Source organism: Megalops cyprinoides, chromosome 17, assembly GCF_013368585.1.
Source record: "Megalops cyprinoides isolate fMegCyp1 chromosome 17, fMegCyp1.pri, whole genome shotgun sequence".
NCBI lineage: Eukaryota > Metazoa > Chordata > Actinopteri > Elopiformes > Megalopidae > Megalops > Megalops cyprinoides.
This window is the reverse complement of record NC_050599.1, coordinates 8,929,570-8,945,738: the sequence shown is the minus strand read 5'-3', so window position 1 is coordinate 8,945,738 and position 16,169 is coordinate 8,929,570. Positions and strand designations below refer to the sequence as shown.

Here is a 16,169-nt window from a genome sequence, read left to right as displayed (position 1 = left end):
TCCGGAGTGTGTTGTGCTTCCCATTTGGACCCAGTCGTAGAATCTGCTAGGACAGTGAGGAGCTATGCCCATGCTGAATGATACTGTAAGGCAAATGTAGATAGATAGATTGGCACTCCCTTGAGCTTCTCCAAGTTGGGTTGGTATGGATATAAATGATCGAGATTACAGTGGTAAATCACAGAGGCGTTGTTGTGACTTCAAGTCAGTGCTGCTCTCAATGGAACAGTTCAGTATTACCCAGAAGGCATCCCCGATTCAACGTACCCCATATTTAATAGATTTCCCATGCTCCATATATTTTGCCTGGAAGACTGAGTTGAAATGCTGCGTCTCCGCAGTGCTGCGCACCCCTGTGCAGTAATCAGAGTGGTGACATGCTTGTCAGCATTCTCTGTGTGTTTGTGCTGTTACAAAAGCCTCTGCCCCCATTGATTTTTTTTTTTCACTTGGCCAATCTGCACAGCGGCAGGGATGATCTAGACTGTTTCCACTGTCAGATGGGTGGCTGAGCAGAGTATTGGAGAGAGAGAGAGAACAGACCGAGCATGAGAAAGACAAGTTAATGAATGGGGCCTAGATTTTCGGCCCCTCATCTGGTTTCCATGACAAAACAATATTCAAACCCTGACAAGCAGGGAGGATGGAATGCTATGTGCACCTGAAGAACTGTTTTTTTTTTCTTCTTAAATTCTTCAGTGTGCATTGGATTGTGGGAATTTACGTTGAAGGCCACCTTTTAGCTGCCTTGTGTAGTTGTCACTACTCAGGTGTATTTGTTGTAATGACTACCACTATAATGTTCTGTACATTTAAAGGGCATCTGCGGTCTATTGTGAACTGCTGTCTTCCTTTATTTACAGTATATCCATCTTTTGCTCATATGTATAAAAGGATCCTGGAATTCAGCTATTTTCAGGTTTTTATGGATAATGTTTAAGTATTTGAAAATGGCCTCCAGGATTTTAGGCTGCCGTTGGGCTTACCAAGTCTTATGTTTGTAGCACGTCCTCCCAAGCACTTTCCCTGGGGTTTATTTTCTAACGAGTGTAGTCCTAGGTGCATGTTAAATAGGCATAGATATGAAATTGAGCACATTTGCGCTTGGGATTTGGAAGAGAGGGTCAGTGAAAGTGCCATTTTTGAATGAAAAACACAATGCGGGTATGTGAGGATGCTGTGAGGCTTCTCAGACTGAGACCTTCTCATAGTCTATTTTTACATGTTCTTTTTTCTCTAATAGTTGCATGAGCAAAGCTACTTTTGAAGTGGGAATGAAACCTGTTGCTAGGTGACAGGAACTTGAGGGTCTTCGGAGTCGTGTGAACTGCACTCAGTGGAGATAAACATCAGGGGCTCAGTCAAATAATGGGCAAGAAAATTAATTAAAGAGGAGCCAGCATGCTCCTGGATACATTCAGACTGCCTGGCTGCTGTCACATACCTGTCTCCCACCACGAGAGAGGCTGGCTGGGGGAGAGAGGGGGAGAGGAGCAGAGAGAACCTGGGGAGAAGAGAGAGGGAGAGATGAGAAGAGAGGTTGTGGGGAGGAGAAGAAGGAGGCTTGGGGAGTGGTTGGGGGGGGGGGGGGGGGTAGAAGAAAGAGGACACTCTCTTCTAAAATGCAATAAATATTCCCAAGCAAGGGAAACATTCTTTAAAATATCACAGCCTCAATTTCAAAAAGCAGGCTGACAAAGAGAAAATGTAGCAGTAGCACCTCAGTATATGACCTCATGTCATAGCCTGAGACAGTGAGTACCCTGTGCTACAGCAGTATTGACTTTTGCCATATATGTATACTGAACATAAGAATCGATTAATTATTTCGTAACTGCCTGTTACATGTGTACATTATTGTTCATGTCATTGCTTTGGCAATGCTGCATTTGTTTGTCCTGCCATTGAAGCACCAAAAAAAGGGAGAGAGAGGCTGAGGGAGAGAATGAGAGGGGAGAAGAGAGATTGGGGAAAAGAGAGATGTTGGCTGGGGTGAGCTTGGCTGGGACAGGAGAGATGGCATGTAGAGTCAGAGAGAGAGAGAGAGAGAGGCTGGACCTGGTTGGAGGACTCAGCGCCAAGGATACAGTCATGTCATGGCATCAGAGACATGGACTGGCTGAGTTTCACAAAAAAAAACCCTCATTTCCTATTATTAGTCTTCCAAAATATTCTCTTTCCACTGTCCACTGAAGAAATGGAAGGAGACACGAGAGGGCAGATGTTAAGTGTGTAGGCTGCTAGCGTTCCTGCATAATTTGGGAAAGTTCATTGAAAAGTGGAGCAGGCCAGGAGAAGATTCACATAAACACCTTTCCTTAGTCTCTGTATTCTTGTTTGTGTTTTTCTAACATTAAGGTACAGTACTTACATAATGCCCTAGAGAGTTTACCTCACCGCATGCTTACCTCCACATTGTACCCCTACATTGTGTCACATTTTTGTTTGTAGTTTCTGCATAAATGAAATGACCATTTTATTTATTTTATTTGAGAGCAGCCCTTATTCAGGGTGACAGAGCTTTAAAAAAGACTGCAGAATACCGATAAGCAAGTGGAACTGGTAACATGGAGCCACCTCAAAGACTTCAAACAGGGGTCCTCAAGTCCAGCAACTCCAATATAAAACAATTACTTCTCGTTAACCGTCAGCACTAACTGAGAAACGGCAACAGCGCAGTACATCAAACCCATAAATTGTCCGCTGTGCGATGTTTATGGACATTCGGCATGGTTAGGTCAGCCCGGCCATATATTTTCGGGGATTCTTGGAAGGCTGCGCTTCCTGTTGTGCTGTTGCTGGTTGTTTCCATGGAGGTGCAGAAGAATGGTAGAGTGGAACTAAAAGAGGGGGCATTTGAGCCCCTCCTCGAGGGGTGATGGTTTGCTACTGTGCAGGACAGAGGGGCCCGTTCAGAGCCAGAGGTCTTGGTCGGGGTGGATAACCGAGACGTGACGCTCAGCTCGCGAGCCTGAGCCAGTGTCTTGAAGCTACCCCCTTGGACGTTTTCAAAAGGCAGGAGGCATGAGTGCAGCACGGCTCAGACTACTCGTTTCTCCGCTGACCTTACGTGTTCAAAAACAAAGAGTGCACTCAATGTTCTTCCGAACCAGTCGTCTCTTATCACGGAAGGGGACACATTCTGCACATTCTGTTCAGAATCGGAGATGGTTTTTTTTAGGCAGAAATTATTGCTGTGGACTGTGGCTTTGGTATTTTGTGGCAACTTGTGTTCTGTTGGGTTTTTTTTTTTTTTTTGTTTTTGACAACTGAACATTCATTAACAGGGCACCCAGAGGCTTCTGAGATTCTGGCTTTGTATATAAGGCGATTTTCAAACATTTTCATGTCCTCCCACTCTTAATGTCAGGTAGATGTGCCTGCCGTGCTTGTACATTAATTATTCAAATGCGGCTGTGTAGTTTTCAAAGGTACACACCTTACTTAATTTTTCTTGCAAAATCCACTGCTAGCGTTCCTGTGTCTGACGATACTTTTGGTGCATTAAAAGGCTGGAGGTCAGGCATGGTGTGCATCTGCTCTTTATTCAGTTTCCCTGTTTCATAAATTCCTGTTTAAGAAATGGCGCTCAGACATGAGAGCATGCAAATACACCAGTCTTTTCATGGGTTTACCTCAGACAGCATCCACCTGTGTGGGCCCATGCCACTGGCTCTGGCTGCTTGGCTCATCCTTTTACATTACATTACATTACGTTATTTAGCAGACGCTCTTACCCAGAGCGACTTCCAAATAAGTGCATCACAATGCTCAGAGTAGTTATCAAAAAGTACTACAAGAAGTCAGTAAAATACTGAGTTAAGTGATAAACTAGTGTAGAGTGCTTTTTTTAGTAGAGTAGATGTCCTTGTTGCCTGGGTTGGGATCGCCATGCCTCTGACCAATGGTTTTTTTGTGTCCTGCCTCTTTCGTCGTCCAGGGAAGTTTAAGCTGCTGGATCAGGACCGCGACGTGAGGGAGCCGGTGCAGTACTTCGCCAGCGTGGAGGAGATCGCCGGAATCTTCCCCGACCGGGTGTTTGTGATGGAGGCCATCTCGTTCAGCGTGAAGGTCAGTGGTGGGGAAGCGCCAACCACCGCTCCGGGTTTACTCAGCTGCGGTCCGTCTTAGACGCCGTCTGACCTGTCCTCTAATGATACCATGCTACAAGCCAGTGGGCGCAGCTGAAGGTCAGACCACCATTAAGGTTAAACCTAGAGTCCTGTGGCAAGGCAAGGGGAAAATAACTACCACAGGTCATAATCGTCAATTAGCTTACTGTGGCGCAGTGTTGGGGGTGTAACAAGTTGGTCAGTGGACTGCTGGAAGTTTTTGTCTGGAAATAGCAGCTCTATCACATGGATTCCAGTGTACAAATTGTGGATCTTTTCTGATGAGAGCAATATTTGTTTGTATTTTTATGTCTGACATTCAGGCTTTAGCAATACCCTGTATAAAAAGTGAACTGAGTTAAAATACTTGCCTAACTCGCTAAAGACTATATTACATAAAAACAAGTTAACTTTACGTCTACAGCCGTACCTTTCAGTATGCTGGTTACATACATGGATAAGTGCTAAAGGGTATGAAAAATCTGTAGTAACAGTCCCACCAGAGTTGATACTGTACCTTGCCAAGGTACTGGAGCAGGGAAGTTGCTTCGCTGGAGCATGAATATGAAATGTTTAAATAAGCTCTGATTACATAGTTGGGGGGGGAGGTCTATATGACAGCCTCTCTTGTAGTTAAACTAATTGATGCAAGCACTCGCTAATGGAATCTGACGCAACACCAACAAAGCAGACGCCACATCGTTCTGTTACTTGGAACGCCAAAGGATTTGCCGAAACCCTCTGTTGCAACAATGGCCGCCGTTGTAGACTGAAGGCCATTGTCACTCCCAATTATATATCTGAGAGGAATTCTTTAGCTGCCCTGTACTGCATAGTGCACCAGACATGGAGGCTCCAGGGATGTCCACAGAGGCACACAATTAGGTCCTCTCCCACAGATTGGAATCTCCTGTGTTCAAGTACCCCCTCCCTTTGAACATAGAATGTAGGTCTGAGAGGTTGGAAATATTCATTTTGAACTCCACTTTGAGCAAGTCTGCTTTTTTGTTGGGGTTTTAGTGATAGGGAAAGTAAAAGTAAAGGGACTTTTCATGTTATCACAAGCTCTTACTACTTTTTTTTGTTTCTTAATCTCTGTTGCTGGTTGAATATGTTCCTAACAGACATTAGAAGAGGAGAAGCGTCTTTATTAGGGGTGTGGAGTGTTTGTCAGGAAGTGCTTCAGATAACCGCTCACTTCCTCGTGTATTGTACAAATATTTACCTCGTCTGGGGGGCTTGCATCTGGGTAGGGTTGGTGGACAGGCTCTGTATCGGTGCGATAACGGACTTGTTCTGCCTGGGTATTTCTTTTGTGGTGATTTTAATGATAGCAGTAATTGCTTTCATGTGCGGGTTTGGTCAACATCTCTGCATGTCGTCTTGTTTCACATAACATCTATGAATACGAAAGGTTTGAAAGGTTTATGCCATAGACATTTACACAGTATTGCCTGTTCTGTTAGAAATCAAAGCATGCAATATTTACATTAATTATATTCTGATCATGGGCATAGTATGTAACAGAACTGAACCGTGAAGATTAAAGAGAAAAAAGATTTTCTTTGGATTGGCTTGGAGGTACATAAAGTACTAGTGACATATGTTGATCAGGCCGAGGCTTAATTAAACACTGCGCACGATTACTTGGTTATTACACGAGTCGTATGGGAGTGAGCATTTGCTCACATGATTCATAAGCACGTTTTCCTCCATCGTGACGCGCGGGGCCTCTGTTCGCAGGTGGTGTCGGGGGAGTTCAGCGAGGACAGCGAGGCCTACAACTTCACCCTGCAGGCGGGCGACGAGCTGACGCTCATGGGCCAGGCGGAGATCCTGTGCGCCAAGACGGTGCGTGAGAAGTCGCGCTTCAACACCATCCTGCGCAAGCTGGGCAAGGGCAGCACCTTCAGCCGGCAGGTGAAGGGCAAGATGCCCTGCCTGATCTGCATGAACCACCGCACCAACGAGAGCATCAGTCTGCCCTTCCAGTGCAAGGGCAAGTTCAGCACGCGCAGCCCGCTGGAGCTGCAGATGCAGGAGGGCGAGCACACCATCCGCAGCATCATCGAGAAGGTCCGCCTGCCCGTCAACGTCACCGTGCCCAGCCGGCCGCCCCGCAACCCCTATGACCTGCACGTCATCCGTGAGGGCCACCGCTACAAGCTGGTGAGCATCATCTCCAAGACGGTGGTGCTCTGCTGCATCCTGCGGAAGGAGGAGGTGACGCCCTTCCACTTCCTGCTGCTGACGGACATGCCCCGCTTCGTCCTGCCCGAGGGCCTGCTCCGGGGCGACCCCGGGTTCGAGAAGGTGGCGCTGGAGTGCGCCCTGCTGTGCCAGGAGCACTTCAACGCCGACGACTACTCGCGGGCGGTGCGCGAGGTGAAGACTGACCTGGCGGAGGAGTGCGCCAGCCCCCGGCGGATCCGCCTCTGCCTGCAGGGCTTCACCTCCAACTCGCTGGGCTACGCCCGCGACGAGGTGGCGCAGTCCTTCCAGCGGCTGTCGTTGTGCGTGTACAGCGGCGCCCTGCTGCACGCCAACGGCGACGTGCCCGTGTCACAGGGCTGCCGGGACTCCCTGGGCGAGCAGCAGATCCTGCCGCACGAGCTGCTCACGCCCAGCGAGGGCGGCGACCCGGAGCGTGAGTACATGACGCCCGACTGGGTGGAGAACGAGTTCCGCAGCGGCGAGCAGCCCGAGATCCCCTACGAGGAGCTGTGGGCCAATCAGACGCCAGGGAGTTACGGCGAGGCTGGCGGGACCCCCGCCCCACCCGAGGCCGGCGGGAAAGGCGAGCAAAACCTCATCTCCTTCCACTCCTCCACTTCCTCGTTGGAGGGATCCATGGGCCCCACCCACATCTCCGTGGTGCAGCTGGACGCGGGCAGAGTGCCGACCCCGCCCCCTGTACCGCCCAAATCAGAAGCTGTAAGTACCCACCTGTCCAGCTACAGTGCCTCTCTTTCAGGCTCTGCTTAATTGATGTGGATTTTTACCCTCCTCACACGTTCAACCTGACCCACTTGGGTCAGTGCTCTCAGGGGTCCCCTCAAACCGCAGGCTTCTCTTGCTAATTAACGACAGCCAAACACTCTGCGAAGAGGCCCCCCGGATCTCTGCCCTCAGTGTGTGGTACATTATTAGAAGGACACAGAAGACGGCTTTTATTAGACACAACCTGGGTTGTAAAGCACTAAGAGACAAACTCCAAGACCTGACTGAATAATTGATACGCCGCTGCTTTTAAATTCCAGTCACTGATTACGGATTTACGGGAACAGGGCTCTGAGTCACATGCATGCACATACATTGTGCATGAATGCACACACTCACAAACACCCCCCACCCTCCACCTCCCCTCCGGACCTCAGCAGGTCCATACAGAGGGGTCACGGGTTCAAATCTCAGGTGTGATGACTCACACTGCAGCGATACCCCCCAGAGTACAGTATAGCGCAGCACTGTACTTCACAAAGTCCCAGGAGGAGAAACCCTTGAACTTGAAAGATCTGAAACGCGAGCAGGCAAACAAATTGCATATGACAACCGTTACTTTAAAGGTCCAGAATAGAATTGCGCCGGGCACAGATGGCAGTATGTATTTTCCTGTAGTTTGCTGATGTGTGTAGATTCAGTTCGGTGTCAGTTTGCTGTGAGGAGGATCTGGTGGCTGAAGCTCCCTCTGTTGAAATCTGCAGAGGAGTTGGCCGATGATAGAGAACAGGCCTTTTCGCGTCTCGCGGAGCCTGGAATTGCACCCTTTGCTGACTTCCTCACAAAGCCCCTGCTCTCTCCTCTGTAATTTGTCAGTGCCATGTTTTGGGGCGAGCTTGGCAGCAGGCCGCCCCTGCCTCTGTGGCCTGTTATTATCCAGCCTTGTTTCCAAGAGCTCCTACTCACTCCTGCATCCTGCCACTTCCTCCCCCCTGTGACCCCACAGCCTCTTGTCTTAGGGAAGGACACATGCGCTGACACTGAATTCCATATGGTCTGTTGCATTAGGGGATCTATTCCAGGTCAGGCAGTTTCTAAGGCATTTGGACCAGAAGGTTGCATATTCAAGTCTCGGCAATGTTGTTGTGCCCTTGGAGAAAGTGTCTCTGAATTGCTGTAGTCAGATTATGTATTTATGTATTTAAAATATAATACTTTATCACAGAAGTTTATATCCAAAATTGTGTTGAGGTCATGACAGCGTATTGTTTATATTTACACGTTATTCTTTCAGTGGGTTGAGATCTAGCTGAGGAATGTTCATTGTAGTAATTTGTTATTGCCTAATGCATTTAGGCATACATTATATTTTCTGAAGGCACACCACATAACTCAAGCATACTGAGTTTGAAAGTTTGATAAAGACTGGTTTCATTTACAAAGGGTGAGACTGGCTGTGAAACCATGGCCATGTGTACTGGAAGAAGAAAAGGTGTTACTGTGTGATTTGGACCATGATTTCACTAATTTCAATGGCAGTATAAGTATTTGTCATTTTGAGTGAACTGTTAGGGGTTCATATAAACACAAGAGGTCACATGACATTTGTCAGGTCACATGATATGCATGCCCCTCCCCTTGGTGTGACATCAAGATAACTGAGTAGGAAGTTTCTGGTAGATATTTAGAATGTGCTGTCAGCTGTTCCCAAAAAAGTTCTGAGTTTGGCCAGCCACGGCCTGTTCTGATTATTCTGTTTAGCCTACTCTGTGTTAGACTGTAGGTTTAGATTTTGTTTAATAAGTAGGGTTGTCAAAATAAGGTTAATTTTGGTTAATCAATTATAGAAAAAATAATGTGTCTAAAAATTAACGCAGATTAATCGCACTCTATGATACCCTTGACCCCAATCAAATTACTTGGTCGGAACTAACTAAAGCACAATTTGAACATAAAATGCTTCTCACGGCAAATATTGATATATGCAATTAATTTAAATTAATTAATCATAAAGCATGCAATTAATTAGATTAATTTTTTAATCACTTGACATCCCTAATAATAATATAGCCAGAATAGTATATTAATTTGATTGACAGATGCTCTTATCCAGGGAGACTTTCAGAGCTGAAATTTCAGGTATACTTCATTTGTACAGCTGGATATTTACTGATGCAATTCAGTTCAAGAATCTTGCCCAGGGTTACAGCCTCAATTCACCTGGGAATCAAACCTGGAACCCTCTAGTTGCAGGCTCAACTGCTTAATCTCTGTGGTACTATATGGAGTCTATTATACGAGCTGCCGTCCAACTGGGAGGAAGTCTGATCGGAGTGGTGGGGATTCCAGAGATAATTTCATTCCATGCGGTGCAGGGTAGCCATGTTAATGATCAGATGGAGAGAAAACAGGAAGTGTGATGGAGCCAGCGTCCAGGCGCTCTGACACCATGCCCAGTGCTTTAAGGCCCCATAAATTATTCATGCGGTATAGGCCGTTTTTTCGAAGTCGTCTCCCGAGCGGGCGGAAATGGAACATCAGCATATCTTTCCTCCCGTGAACTCCCTGCGAGTCTGTTGCTTTTCCGTTGCCTGGCCCCCCCCCGTCGGGCCAAATTTGGTAAGGGGTCCGGGATTCGGTCGTATTAATATGTTAAATTGACAGTGGCAAAAAGAGGCCTCAGAGGCAGCTGGACTGCCGCCAAATTAGGTGTTCCATCAATCATGATATGCCAGAAGCCATAATAAAAACCAGCGCAATAATCCTGCTATTTGTTGCCCTTTGTGCCGGTCCGTGTGCGCCCGTCGGAAATCCAGTCCTTTCACTGAATGCGCTGAGAGCGTTTTTAATGACCTGGGATGAAGATTGGCTTGCTGCCTTTCAGAGCCCTTGCACACGTGTGAAGGGAAGATTCTGAAAGGAATTAAGATTCAATCCAATTTTTGCTGTGGAAGTGGGGGCACAACAGAACAATGTAAAGCCTTTTAAAAAAAATTACCAGAGGAAGTCATTAAATCCCAGCGTGACATCCATCTATGAACAACTAGAGGCTATTTGTTTTCTGATTGCAACTGGGTTGAGGCATTTTAGTGGCGTGGTTTCTATAGATATAAACAAACCTCCCTTTTTACAGAGCAGTCGCTCACACAGAATACCCAGTGAGCCGGGAACAAATGTTGATTTAAAAAAGTAGTAGAAGAAATTTTAAACACAGGTTACAGTAAGGGCATCCAGAATGTCTACTGGAAAGGCTGTCATTGAGATTGTTACGCAGTGCTTTGTGCTTTCAGTACCCTTATTTAGTAGATCTAGTCAGGAAATGTAAGGCCATATTCATGCTAAATTTAATAATACCGATTGCAAACATCAAGATGTTTTGTGGTCTTTAGTGAGCTGGGCTGGAGCTTCTCCTGATACGTAGCATTCATTAGACAGACATGCAGGTACACCTCCCCCCAGCCCATTTCTTTAATGCTGTGCACCAGCACAGAGCAGACTTACAATGAAGCCCCAACCCTCAGCTCTCTTACTTTAGTGGTCTGGAAGGGTGAAGAGCAGGTGCATGTGTGCGGTCTTGCATTCATAACTTCTGGATAAATTTCCCATAGGGAGCTCACACTACAGTCTGTTTTTTTTTTTTTCTCCCTCAAGAAGTGTGGGGAAAAGATTGTTATTTGAGTCACTCACCAAAGTGCTGTTGCTTTTGGTGAGCTGTTACAGATTCTCACACTTGGGTATACTCATGTCGTCTTCCATGGTGTATAGAAGTATCCAGGTGACCGGGCTGGTATGCGTGGCCCTTTGTGGGAAGGACAAAAGACGATCTCCCCGGACACACAACCCTGATTTATGTCATCATAACACTCCACAGTGTGTGTTTACTATGTAAAGGTCATTTGTTTCAGCTTTCGGGTTTGCCAGTGTTTCCTTGTGTCTGTAATTCAAGTCAGAGTGTACATTTTAGCGTGTGTGTCTTGCATTGGGCACCAAGGCCTTTTTGCAAAAGTGCTACATTTGTGAGTGATAAATTTTGTGCTTCACTCTGTTGGAGCACAGTTTGATGGCAAAATTGATGACGCAAACCATCTTAAAGCCAATTCAATTTGAGTTAAAAAAAACTTATTTTTTTAAACAAGTGTGAACAGTATCTGTATTGGGTATAGTAGGAATTACACAGCATACCTTTCTTTATTGCTTGTTAACATCTTTGCCTATAAGTACATAACAGTGCCCAGGTTGTTTCCGTCTTTCAGGTACTGTGCAGAATATGTGCAGATTCACTGATCTGGTTCCATTCACTGTCCTATACACGATAACAGCCAAGCACATACTGTGAAGATAGGGCTACCTGCACAAAATATGCAGGATGCTGTAAAAACGGGGGGGGGGGGGGGGGGGGTGTGCGCGCAGGAGGCTGGGGACTGTAGGTGTGTGTGTGCGCATGTGTGTGCGTAATGCATGAATGTGTGTGTGTGTGTGCGCGTGCGTGTGTGTAATGCGTGAATGTGCGTGTGTATGTATGTGTGTGTGTCTGTGCGTGTGTATGAATGTATGCGTTTCTCTCACTCTCTCCTTGTTGGCGGATCCAGGTGAAGGAGGAGTGCCGCTTCCTCAACGCTCCCCCTGTGCCCCCGAGAGGAACGAAAGGAGGCCCCGCCCCCAGTCCCCCGGTCCCGCCCCGTTTCCCCAAGGCCCCGCCCCAGCAGCAGACCCAAGGCCAGGCCTCCCACTGTCCCAGTCCCAGCCTCTCGTACTACTCCTCCGGACTGCAGGACGTGTGAGTGGGCCTAGCCATTCGCTGCCTTTCATTCACTGCAAGTGGCAGGAAACTGTTTTCTGCCAGTGATCTGACCAGCTAAAACATGCTTATGTTATTGGGGTCTCTAATTAATCTGATTACTGGATTGTGGAGAGTTTATTTATTAATTACTGCATAAGGCATGAGGACCTTCCGATCTCAAGATCTCTTGTCTTCCATATTACCATGGAAACACCAAAATCCCGCCTCCACGCCCACGGTGTCCAGATTCAGATCTTTTTCCTGTCTCTGATTATGCCCGTGCATCACTCTCAGAATCATAGCCAATAATAATCATGCATCTCTTGTCATGGTCATCAGTACCATGCAATGGACAATGTGCCAAATGTTGATGGGCCCCACTTTAAATGAAAATCAATTGACTTGATTACTTCACTCTGTCTGTTAGCTCTGATGTGGCTGCAGTAATATTGTTTGCAGGATCGGGTTTGTCCTCAAGTATGTACTTAGAACACACTTCAGAGTTAAGTTATCTGTATTCCGATCTCTTAAATATGAAAGTATATATTTTTTAATGAGATTTTCATGGTATAGGTGAACCGGTATAGCGTGCCTTGCAGGGCTTGCCTTTTCCCATAAGTAAATTAAATCTCTCAGCTGCAATAATGTCAGATTGCAAACGGACATCTTGTGACATGTGGCATGGAAACGGCACCAGCGGGCCTTGACGAATTCTGTTTGGTCCTTTTGAAGTGTTTCTCGGGATCCCCACAAAGGGCTCCTTTCAGCCGTGTCCCATTTCCAAATGATCCTCGTTACAAACTAAACTGTTTTAACTGCCTAACTCTCGGGTGCATCAGTGCTGTAAATGAATTATTTCCCTTTGCATTACAGGAAGCCGTGGCAGTGCCTGCCGTGCATTCTAATCCACACTGCGCCCATTTAGTTTGATTTCCAATTGAATCATTTAGCTGTTATGTAGCCTCGTTGTGTGTCCCAAATTGCCGTGATCTTAGTCCTAATTAATGCATGCGTCTTCCTTGGCTTCGGTGTTCCGAAATACCCACTTACGTAGGTTTGGAAACGCAAACGGATGTAAGGGGGAATATAACATAGCTGGTCCCCTAGTGGGTAAACAAAAACACAAACTAAAAACACAGATAGAACAATCAGGGTGAAGTAGCTATCCAGAAACCCACCTGGCTGTTGCCTGTTTTGCTGGATTTTGGTTCCCTGGCCAGTGGTCTACCTTTGGAATGTGCTCTCCTAACATGTTGTAATAACAGTAGACGTAAAATATTAGACTTTTATATAAAATTTAAAATTCATCTCAAAAATCTAACCTAACCACTGGGAGAGAAGTTGTAGGTGAAGATTTGAAATGTTTTTCTTGGTTATATGAATAATTAATACAGTACAAATCTCAAATTCTCTTTTTCCAGCTCTGGGACTCGCAGCGGTAGCTGTTCTCCCTCTCCGGACTCCTATTCCCTGTACTGCTACCCCTGCACTTGGGGAGACTGCAAGGCAGCGGACTCCTCCACCCGCACGCTCACTGGCAGCAACGGGACCCCTGGAGTACAGCCGGCGCAGGCCTCCTGGTCCGACCCGTGGGCCTACGCAGAGAGCATGCCCAGCGTGGCCAGCGGGCGGTCCACGCCCCTTCTCAGCACTGACTCCGCTCACAAGAGCTATTACAGCTGTCCCAGACTGAAGCCCCCGCCCTCCCAGAAGCGCTTTGCTCCCTTCGGGGCCCTGAATCCTTTCGCCAACCCGGGATACTCACGAAGCCCGTCCTCGTCACCTGCCGAGTGGCTGGAGACAGGGGAGCGGCAGCGGTCGCCCTCTCTGGTGTCGGATGCTTTCGAGCCCTTTGACCCCGGCAGCGGCCGCAGCCTCTCCCCCGACACCTCCGCCCTCAGCGCGGGGGAGGGCAGGTTCGGACAGGACCCGGCCGGCTGCCAGCACGAACAGGCACTCAAAAGCGGGGAAGGGAGTTTGGGTCCCACGCCCGTGCCCCCGCCCCCTCCCCGGCCAGCCAAGGGCTTTGAGGCGGACAACATCATCATCAGGAGCACGGCGCCGCTCTCCCCCGCCATCGTCCGGGGGGCCGAGGGGGGCGTCACCCGGGTTTACCTCACGCAGGGGGTCATCGAGGTCCCCCCCGTGTCCACCAGGAGCAGCTCGGAGAGCTCGTCGTCTGCTTCCTCCTCCGCCGACGGGCCCGGCGCGGCCCAGCGGGCCAACGGGGACGGCTCGGCGTGGCACCCGCCCTCAGACCTGTCCACGCTGTCGGTGGAGGAGGTGTCCCGGTGCCTGCGCTTCATCGGCTTGTCCGAGGACGTGGTGGCCTTCTTTGTGCGCGAGCGCATCGACGGCAGCATCTTTGTGCAGCTGACCGAGGAGATCCTCTCCGACGACTTCAAGCTGACCAAGCTGCAGGTCAAGAAAATCATGCAGTTCATCAAGGGCTGGAGGCCCAAAATCTGATTCTGCATCGGGCTTCGGCTCTGGGCTTTCCTGAAGGCTAAGGAGGGTGGAGGGTGGAGAACCATGGTGGCACGGGACCGGCTGGCATAGTTCCACAGGGAAGGGGCTACAGTTCTACTCCAGCGCGACTGTGGTCAGATCTGGACGACACACGTTTCTGGGGTTTGGATATTTGCACTGATGAGTCGCAGAGATGTCACTGTACTGCTGTTTTCTGTTGATGTCATGCACAGTTTTGGAAAGGTGCCACATCGTGGGCCCTGTGGAGTCTTTTCTCATCTCGCTCTGTTGGTTCTTGCTTAGGCTACGTGCATCATGGAGAATTCGACACAATGTGAGTTAAGTCAATAAAATATCACTGGTCCAGCTCTATTCAGGCAGTCAGAACTTTTATATAGGGACCATAACCTACATCTCAAATGCACATTAAAAAAAGAGGAAAAAAAGGTTTAATACATTGAAAAGTATGGTACTGTATGTTTTAGACCAGGCCTCTGATGTCATAACTATGTGCCTGAACTCTGTGAATCATTCTAAATGTGCCTTGTGGTAATTCATTACTTGTGGAAAATGCACATGCTGAAGAAACGGTTCCCAAGATAAAACAAATATAACTGACACACATCCTCTTGCATCAGCAGTGGGTTACGTCAAAACACACTTCCATTGATTTCACCGGGTGTCTAAAAAAAAAAAAAAAAGCACAACGCTCATTTGCGTCATTTCTGTATCAAAGCTGTGTGTCCGGTCTAAACGCAACATTGGCAGGACCGTGGGTTAGAGTTCTGATTCACGTCTCGGTGAAGGCCGCAGGGAGAGCTGGCCGCCGAGGGTCACGGGAGTGAAATGAATGACCCCGCTGTTCCTGCCGGCATCTCCTGAGCCTACGTGACCAACATGTCACAGCTGTAGCTCAGACAAATGCAAATCAAAGCCGCACGTAACGGGACCTCAAAAGAAGTCCGCTTTGAACAAGGACTAGATTCACTGTTCCTCATTTTCCTGACTTCTATAAATGCTCAGACACAAACACACAGGGGTTTGACAAGGTGCAGTGATTCAGGACTTTCCTACAGGATTTTGTTGTGACGCAATGTTTTTTTTTGTGTGCTGTTTTTGAGATGTTCATGTCATTTTCTTATATGTTCCATACCTGCAGTATTCTGGAAGGCCTTGATCACGCGGTACATTTTTTTTTTTTATTATTATTGCTTGTGTTCCAAGCTGGAAGGAATTGTTTGAGATCTGGGGCGATCACAAGATCATAAAATTTACATTGTGGGTATCCTTGAGCTCATTGTGCGGTTGGAAAGCTTTGCGTTGTGCTTCAACCCACCCCCTCACACACGCTCTTATCACACTTCCTGAAAAACAACAGATTGTTTTGTCTGCGTTCACACAGCCCCTCCAAAACAATTACAGCTGAAACGAACACTTGTGTTACTGCGTAAAATAGCTTCAGGTACAGATGCTAGAATCACTGCATCACCGAATTTGGTGTTAATCGTGTGCGTACCCAGTTTTGTTTATAAATCGGAGGAAATTTAACTTGTTAGAGTAGAACTTTTAAAGGGAAGCAAGTTGTCTTTTCTACATCGTTCAGAACATGCCTGTAATTAAGTACATTGTATTAAAAGACTGTAATTTGAGTTTACTAATCACTGCTGTCTGAACATGTATAGTGTGCTATTTGTCAGATGGCGGTAAATTACAGTTTAATGGCTGGGTTTAACATCTTTGTGTGCCCAAAAGTTTGTATGTATATTTATGGATCAACCCCCCCCCCCCCCCCCAATTCCCCCCCTCTGTAGAACATTATTGTTATTGAATAATATTTAACAATGGTAGCGTTATTTCAATTGTACTGA

The 16,169-nt window shown here is 47.4% G+C and overlaps 1 protein-coding gene across 2 annotated transcripts in view; it reads left to right on the top strand.

The window, feature by feature from the left end:
- The window catches only part of gareml (GRB2 associated, regulator of MAPK1-like), a 36,296-nt gene extending 20,213 nt beyond the window's left edge, over window positions 1–16,083 (top strand). For both annotated transcript variants that reach the window (XM_036550313.1, XM_036550312.1), the window contains exons 3-6: window positions 3,941–4,071; window positions 5,856–7,046; window positions 11,642–11,829; window positions 13,254–16,083. In XM_036550313.1, the coding sequence (XP_036406206.1) occupies window positions 3,941–4,071; window positions 5,856–7,046; window positions 11,642–11,829; window positions 13,254–14,301 (2,558 nt within the window). In that variant the 3' untranslated portion in view covers window positions 14,302–16,083. The remainder of the gene's footprint in view (window positions 1–3,940; window positions 4,072–5,855; window positions 7,047–11,641; window positions 11,830–13,253) is intronic.
- Window positions 16,084–16,169: the final 86 nt, after the last annotated feature.